This window comes from Phalaenopsis equestris, unplaced genomic scaffold, assembly GCF_001263595.1.
Source record: "Phalaenopsis equestris unplaced genomic scaffold, ASM126359v1 Scaffold001105, whole genome shotgun sequence".
NCBI classification, from domain to species: Eukaryota; Viridiplantae; Streptophyta; class Magnoliopsida; order Asparagales; family Orchidaceae; genus Phalaenopsis; species Phalaenopsis equestris.
This window is the reverse complement of record NW_018165544.1, coordinates 155,339-164,282: the sequence shown is the minus strand read 5'-3', so window position 1 is coordinate 164,282 and position 8,944 is coordinate 155,339. Positions and strand designations below refer to the sequence as shown.

The following is an 8,944-nucleotide window of genomic DNA, read 5'->3' as shown; positions in this document are numbered from 1 at the left end:
CGGTGTTGATGATAAAGGCACACCGAAGTTAGAGCAAAAAGATGTCATATCCTATAACATCAAGATCCAGCCATTTGATGAATAATAGGATATGATATCTTTTACCGACATAAGTCTAGCGGGAGTTGGCTCGAACCTCCTCAGGTTGTTGGCAGTCCTATGCCTGACAGCGTAATCGACTTGTGGACAACAAAAAAATTTCTAAAAAAAAAAGAAAAGAAGATAAGTTTTGATAAACCATTTTCAAACAAAAACATATTTTTCTACAAAACAAAATTGATAGCTCTTCTTTGCATGTTTAAAATTTGTGTGTATGTCAAAAACATAAATTTTAAAATACGTTTTAAAGTTGGTTGTCCACCTGACGAATACCTGTTTAGGCTGGGAAATAGCCCTCTAAGTGAGGTTCAAGACACCCTTCTAGACGAGTGGAGGGCTCTATACGTTCGGGTGACCGAGTAGCCTTCGTGGACCCTCGAGAATAAATATAGCTGAGCCTAGTCCCATATGAGTGCTTGCGGTCCCCCTCATCCGAATCTTCTTTATGTTTTATCGAAGCTTTGGGACAGGGCACGCGTGTTACTTTTTCTTTCTTTCGGGATTTCCCTAGGAGTTTTGAGGATTTTCTTTTACTTGAGTCTTTTTCGTTGATTTTTCTCGAGTTTTCCGCTTTTCCTCGAATTTCCTAGATGACGTTCTCTTCCGGACTTTGCTTTTTAAGATGCATTTAGGCTTGCTATATACTTAAGGAACATCAAATCTCACGGGCGTACAGGTTTGTTTTACATTTTACAGCACTTAATTTTCTTGTTTCTACCTGCTACCGTACTGTAAAGCATATTAAAATTTTCCTGTTTCTACCTGCTGTTGTTCCTCTTGCATAGCATGTTATAATTTTCCTGTTTTCTACCCGCCACCGTACTGTAAAGCATGTTACACTTGTCCTATTTCTATCTGTTGATGTTCTTCATGTATAGCATATCATAATGCTCCTGTTTCTACCTGTTCCTGTTCCACGTGCATTCTATTGTTTGTTCCTGCATTGCACACTTTATATTATATAACTTCAAACATGTTTTCTTTTTATATAGGATGTTTAGAGAACTACAACCATAGAGCCGTTTGATTTAACACTATAACTGGACACCCTAGAAAACTTAAACTCGTCACGTCGGTGAGCTTGGAGCTAGCGCAATGGGCAGCACGGCCATCTTCAACAGCAGAACATGTCTTCCCCAGCAAAATCATTCATTTTCTTAGAAATTAAACAACAATCCATAGGATTTCGAGGTTGTTTGCCTAGCGCAACATAAATCCTCCACCTTTTTCTTTAGGTATTTGTATAGCTCTGCTGTACGATTTAAGCACTAACTCGTTCTAGGTTCCTAAGTTGTCGTCCGATACGACGTAAACCCTCATATCTTCTAGGCAATTTGTATGACCCTGTCACGCAAATATAAGCCCTAATTAAATAAAATTGGCAGGATGAAACACTTTAATAATTTCTTCTCAAAACTGGAGCCAAAACATAGGATAGACTGGGAAGCCACCGAGGTTCGCCTCCGGGTCTGTGGCCACCCTTAATTTCTCTTCATTTGGATTCTTCAACATTGTTCCAGGTTCAAGCATTTCCCCTTTCACACATCTTTGTCCGATTTCGTTGAAAAGTTCTATCCCTTTGCCTTCTTTGAAGATGATATCCCCTGATTTCTATCGAGAGTTTTCTTAGGTGACTTCGATCATTTAAGATATAATTAACTATAGGGGTTTGCCTTATAGGAAGTTTTTCCGAACCCAGCCTAAAATAAACTCTATTTAATTCTTTGTATTAAATAGGGGAACTTGTCGACGAATAAAACGGTTTCGCAGACCAAACGGATGATAGAGCGTTTTTTCATTTAAACTGCGAAACATATGAGGTCAGTTTGATTTCATATTTTTCTAAAATTATATATATATATATATATATATATGTAAATTAAAACGTCCTTCCGAAGCGGGCGACGGGATTTCGATTCCGGCGACCGACAGCTTCTTACAGGCGACCTCCACAAAACAACTTTTTTAAGCTGCCGACAAACGCCAAAGTTCATGTTTATTTTAACAGGTCTAGAATGTACTCTTTTTGGGATATCACAATATCCATCTTGGACCTGACCACTTTCATGTCCATAAAATATCTCATGGCTCCTAGAACCTTAATTTCAAATTCAGTAGCAAGAACCTCCATAATCTTCTCAATCTATTTATCATTATCACCTATCATAATCATATCATCTATATAGACAATGAGTAAGCTTTCTTACCTCCCTGTGCATGTTTTGTAAACAGTGTATGATATGTCTGACATGGGATGTACCCATTATATTTCACAGTCTTGACAAAACTTTCAAACCAAACCCTTAGAAATTGCTTAACGCCAAAAAGTGATTTTCTTAGTTTACAAACCTGCTATTTATTTGAGTCATCTTTCAATCCTAGTGGGATCTCCATATACACTTCTTCCTCAAGGTCTTCATTTAAAAATGCATTTATGATATCAAGTTGATGCGGATGTTGCTCTTTATTCACTTCCAAAGAATAAAGAACTCTTACGTGTTTAACTTGTCCAATGGAGGAAAAGTCTACTGATGTATATCCATAAGACTGAGTGAAAACTTTGGCCACTAACCTCGCTTTAAACCTCTCAATGCTCTCATCTGCTTTATACTTGACATTGAACACCCATTTGCATCGACGGGTCTTTTATCTGGAGAAAGCTTTGCAAGGGCCTGTGTCATTTAACTCAAATGCTAGAATCTCTTCTTCAAAATTATATACAAAAACTTTGTAAGATAATGATAACTTCCCATAGGCAATATACTTTTGAATAGGATAATTTGTGCAATTGTCCCGTAATCTATATTAGATTTCACCACTCTTAGGACCATCGAGATGTATAAATTCAAGGTTGATTGCGAAGAGGCCTGTGATTGCATATTGGTTTTATCTTGTTTAGTGGATTTATTTCTCCCAGTATACACATGAGGTTCCTTATTGTCAATCTCAAGTTGGATGTTCCCAACTGGTGGAACTTGACTGGACAGCTAGAGGGAAAGAAAATAGGTTGCGATGACTCTTAGAATAGTGCGGGTATCCAAAGTAGTGTAGGGTAGAATGAGTTGTGATAACTTTAGGTCAGTACGGGTATCCAGAGTAGTGTCCCAAGTTTAATATTCACCAGAACTCTCCCATTAAATATCAAATTTGGGGCAGAAGGGTTGGTTTTCAAACAAAATAACATCCATGAAATTATAACATTTTTATTGTAATGGGAGATTAGCACTTGTATCACTTTTTAATAGAAGTATACCCCAGAAAAATATATTTGATAGATTTTGGATCAAGCTTTATGTCGTTTGGTTGGTGAATGTGAGCAAGAAAACACGTCCAAAGATTTTTAGAGGAACATTGGATGAGAAGGCTAAGAATTATGATGAAAGTTAGAAGGTTATTTTTTGAAAATTAAAGGTTGGGGCTAAGAATTATGTTAGGAATGATTTAAATATGTGGATATATATATATATATATCTATATATATATATATATATATTAATTTTGGATTTGGAGAAAGAAAGACAAATCCCTAAAACTTTAGGTTTTGTTCGGCTTTGATACCAGATGATATCATTCTATAGCTCATGGAAGGTGTTTGGGTGCAGGTTTTAAGGGAAGGTAGGTGTGGAATGGTACGCGAAGGGGGATAGGAGCGGTCATGGTGTTTGGAATGATAGAGGTTGAAATATATTATTAGACAGGTGACTAACAGGGTTTAGCAATTGTCCGGACTAGAAATAGCCGTCAAACAACAAAAAGGTGACATATGGAGGCCAAAGGGATCCATCACCTATTCCTCGGCAAGATACGAACACACCACATGCAAATGGAAGATAACACAACACTCCTTTAGATTGAAAACAGAGATTACAATCTCCAATATACTCAAAACAAAACCAAATTCCTCAAACCATAAAATAATCATAAATAGTCCCTCAAAGAAAAACCCTACTTAGCAATAAGCAAAAACAGGAAAGAAGCCATAAAAGGAAAACCAAATCTCGTTGAATTGGACAATGAGATGGGATTGTGCAGTTTGGCCTTCCCGTGATCTTAGAAACCATTGATTTTGCAGCATCACAAAGTTCTCGCGATTGCGATCACAAGATGTTCGTTCCTGTGATTTAGCGAGACGCTCCTGCGCCAACTAAACAAAAGTATATGAATTATGATAAAAAAATTTATGTTATTGTGCAAGTGCATTGATATTGGAGGTGTTACTAGTTTCCTAAGAAATTTATACTTTATTTTGATTGTTAGGTTTTGATACATATAAATTCACAAAAGAAATTGGAACAAAGACGTGCAAAAAAAAAAGAAATTGAGTTACTAAAGGAGTGTAATTTGTCAGTAAACGCTATATTTAAGTTAAAAATAAGTTAGTTGATGCTATTAGTAGGTTTATGTTATTTGAAACACAATGCGGATTAAAGTGCCAAGCTTTACACACATTAAGGAATTATACATAAGTATTTTAGTGAGATATATAATAATTAATTTGTTCTTAACAAAGACTGAATGCTTAAAAATAATTAATTTACTTTAGAGGGCGCCTCTTTGAACTCCTGACTCATCTTTATAGGACTTCTTTATCATAGAATTGCATGTTGATGGCAATCTAATGTATTTTAGGAGAGAAGATCAAATCCATAACTAAAGATAGATAACAATAGACCAGGATGAAAAGAAATACAGCATACATAATTTCACAACGCATAACTTGTCAATGTAATAAAGGGCAAAAAATATTGGGTTTTATATGTCATTGCCTGTTCCATGTCAGCCTTTGGAGAATGCCCAAAGCTTTGTTTTAGGGTTGCCATAATATCTAAGAAAATTTATTTTTAGTGGCAGATCAATTTTCTTAAATGTCTTGTTGCATTATGTCATAAAACTTTTGATACTTCTCATAATGCTAAACTTTACTGCAATCAAGTGGTTGAATTACAGGAATTACCTAAAATCATAATGTCTGATGGAGAGGCAAAATTTATGAATTATTTCTAGAAAATTCTTTAAAAAAAAACTAGAACTCAATTGAATTTTCAACACTTATCAACCACAAACAACTAAACAAGCTAAGTTAGCTAAAAAAATTGAAGTAGATGAATATATTGTTTGCTTAAGGAGAAAACATCTAGTTGAAATTTAGTATTACTTATGGCCGAATTTGCATGCAATTCATCATGTAAATAAGTTAATTACAAGAGTCCATTTGAAATAGTTGGTGATTCAAACGTTAAATTTTGTTGAACTTGTTAAATTTTGTTGAACTTCCTACCAAGTTCAAACCTAATGAATTTACATAGATTTTAAAATAAGATATGCATATTTGGTATAAAGATATTTGCAAACAATTGAAAATTAAATATTTATACGTTCTATTTATGTGAACATGATGTGTATAAATTAAAATCAATTAATAAGGAAATGGCAAATTTGAAAGAAAAAAAGCTTTATTATAGGATTCCATAAAAACTTGGATGTGAAAATAATAGGATCATTCAAAATCATGCAATGCATTAGAATGAATGTTTAAGTAAATTACCAATTTCAAGAAATTATGGCATTAGTCAGGCCTTCAATGTGTTTCACTTGACTTTATTTCATAGGAATACATCCACAGCATTGAATTATTCTCTCTTTCCATATCCTCCACGTAAATGCACAAACAACAATTGTTGAATAGTTCAACATATTGTGCTCCTAAAGCTATATATACGATGATGAAATGTGCTCACTAAAAATGTCGAACTCCATGAATATGTTATGCAGCGGCATGACAAACATATTTGTGATGATTCTTACATTACATACAAGAGGTGCAATATTTCAATCCTAATTTGTTTAATAAGCCTCAAATACTAAATTATTCATAGCGAAGATTTTCCAAGTTAGGAAATTTTTTTTGAGATATACAAGCTCACACTCTTTAAAAATATCGAGCAAATACATAATATAAGCATGCATTCATTATTATGCAGTTTATTTCATTTGAAATTTTAGTTTATTTGGAACATGCATGTGATAATACCTATGATAATTCAATGTGTTCGCTTAATATGTCTAATTACTTATTATAGCTATGTGCTACTTCAACCATCTGTTAACTAGCTAGTGAGAGGCTTCACAATTTTTGTCATAATGATAATTTTTTGTGTCGTGGTAAATTTAGAATTACTAAATAACTCCCATATCTAATTAGCACTTGCAGCAAATTGGCTCCTGTATTGATTTGTGATAGACTAGTAATTGTGTTAGTGATTTATTATATTTTTGTGATATCCTTTGTGGCACCAAATACCCGTTTGAAGCGGCCACAACTGTTAATAAGGCCTATGGATTACCAGAGTGTTATGGGATCAATTTATGAACAAGCATACCTATTTTGTCGGTTTTGAACCAAGACTACAAAGGCAACCAATAAAGGAAGTAGAAGTAAACTTTTGCTAAATAACCTAAGATATGTAAATAAACTTTTGCTTAATAAAATTTCAACTTCCTTATATCCTTTGTCTATTTGTTGAATGTCGAGTTCTTTGAGTGGTGCAAGTGCAACTAAAATTTTTTAAGGGAAGTCATCTCCATGTATGTGAATGAAAACTGGATCTTATTTATTTTTTGTTCTGTTATCTCATTTTGTTTTCTTCAACACAATTCATTATTGTCTTTGATGACATAATTGATTTGATTAAATCCTTTAAAAATGTGTTTCTTTTTGTCATGTAAATCTTAATCGACTTTTGGTTCTAATGGTCTTATTTTCTTGACTTTTTTATTTGATCAAGCATTCAGTTGTCATTTAATTTGAATTTCTCATGATTTTGAATGTACATCAAAAGAGGACGGAATCTTGTTTACTTGATTGTCATTGCAATTATGAATTTCAGAACTTGTTCAAGTAATTTCACCCATTACATCAACTAGTTGCATTAAGAACCATTGATCATGAAACATTTACTGTTATAATGACGAAAAAAGTAAAGATGAAAGAACATCATTAGCAAAAAAATCCCACTCTAAATTATGGATCCATTATCTACAATATTTGATAGCATCATGAATAAAGGCTATAATAATGCCAATACGTAAGTCCATGCGTGGAGTTTAAGCAAATTTTATGATCAATATGAAATAACATGCGTGATTATTCAATTGAAATTGAAAAATAATTGATACAAAGTAAAGATAATTTGAGCCGAAGAGGACTGAAGTTAGAGAAAGTAATGAAATTTAAAACAAGAAATCATCTTTTAATTAAGAAAAAAAGTGGCAATATTTCAAGCAAAAAATGCATATCAACATTTTTTTATAGACAATTTCATAAGAGCATCCACATCAGCTTGTGAATAATCCTTACGATGGTTGAGCAGCCATCAACTCTGACCAACTAAAATGAAACTGAATCATAATTGCATTATTCTACACATGATTTTATAAGCAAAAATTACAAGACAATTTTTAACCAGTTAGCTTCAACTAAGTTGTTTGTTTCCAACTTCCTTTTGCTAATCATAAATTGAACTATTGCAATCAAACTAGTCTAAAATGACCTTACTTCTTCTAAACAGTTTAGTTAACCCAACGATTACATGAAAATAGTAGTATGCTAATATTCGAGAAATGTAAATCAGAGCGAAATATATAAACAAAAGATGAAGCCCATATGTCAGCCAGATTAACGCCTTAACAGCCTGCATATGAAAAATTATAAGAGAGCAGGAACTCACCGCCTTATGAATCTGCATATCGGACTCCTCCGCATCACAGCCGGTTGAATACCAGCCCAGAATATAAAAGTTTGGAAAAACCTTCTTATCTGTTCCGCACAAAATCCGATCGAAACGGTAATAATAATAATGATAATAATATTAATAACAATAACACTGTGCTTTAAGATCCAATTGACTTAAAAACAAAAACCCTAGAGAAAGAAAATAGCAGAGTAATTACAGAGCTCTTGCTTCTTCTCAAGGAAGGCGCGGTCCAGGGTATGGGAAACAGGATCTAAAATCATTTCAAAGCTGTTAAAGATCTCGACAGTGCGGCCACGCTGTACGCCGATTACGCAGCCAAAAACGCGGGGCGCCGCACTGCCATTGGAGGCCGTAGCTGATGAAGAGGCCGCTCTTGGGGGGACAGAGTGCTGGCTCTGAGCTTTAACACGGGTATAATGATCAGAGATGTTGACGATCACCAGAGGGTGGAGCTTGAAGATAGGACCGCTGCTGCTCGAGGACGCCATTGCGCTAAGCTCCTAGAGGGAAGGGGAACTGAGGTTGAGGACAAGGTACTCCCTCAGTAAAACTATAGGGGCTAACGGATTTAAGTAGATTTTAAGTCTTTTTAGATAGAAATGAAACTTGTAAAGTCAGCATTTAGTAAATCCAGTCCAATTCATTCTCAAATATTTTCAATTTTATTTTAAATTATGTATTTACTAAATTTTATTATTTAGATTTAATATATTTAAATTTATAAGATTTATGAATATAGTTAACTTCTTTATGTTTTATTTTAGTTTTTATATAGTGAAAGATAATATGAGCAAAAAGTTTTAGTGATAAAATTGACATGTGAAAAAAATTAATTAATTGGCCTTATAAATGTAGCTAGAATTTATGGATGGATAATCTCAAATCAAATTTATATATATGCTTACATTTGCCTGAAATATCACCTCATGTTTTCACCAATATATATTGTGATTGTTGTGATTATTCAAAAAGCAAACTCAGTAACAGGCGAGTTTTAATTGATTTAGTCTGTATTGATCTCATGCATACAATAAGTCATTTTACATGACAACTTTTATGTTGAAAATTAAAATAATAAAAATCACTTGATA

At 33.7% G+C, this 8,944-nt stretch overlaps 1 protein-coding gene across 1 annotated transcript in view; it reads right to left on the bottom strand.

Moving 5' to 3' along the window:
• LOC110033168 (COP9 signalosome complex subunit 6a-like) overlaps positions 1-8,427 on the bottom strand; it is a 61,294-nt gene extending 52,867 nt beyond the window's left edge. Inside the window, exons 1-2 of the mRNA XM_020737063.1 lie at positions 8,050-8,427; positions 7,827-7,915 (exon numbers count right to left, since the gene is read on the bottom strand). Coding sequence (XP_020592722.1) covers positions 7,827-7,915; positions 8,050-8,341 — 381 coding nt within the window. The 5' untranslated portion in view covers positions 8,342-8,427. The remainder of the gene's footprint in view (positions 1-7,826; positions 7,916-8,049) is intronic.
• Between the last annotated feature and the right edge of the window lie 517 nt (positions 8,428-8,944).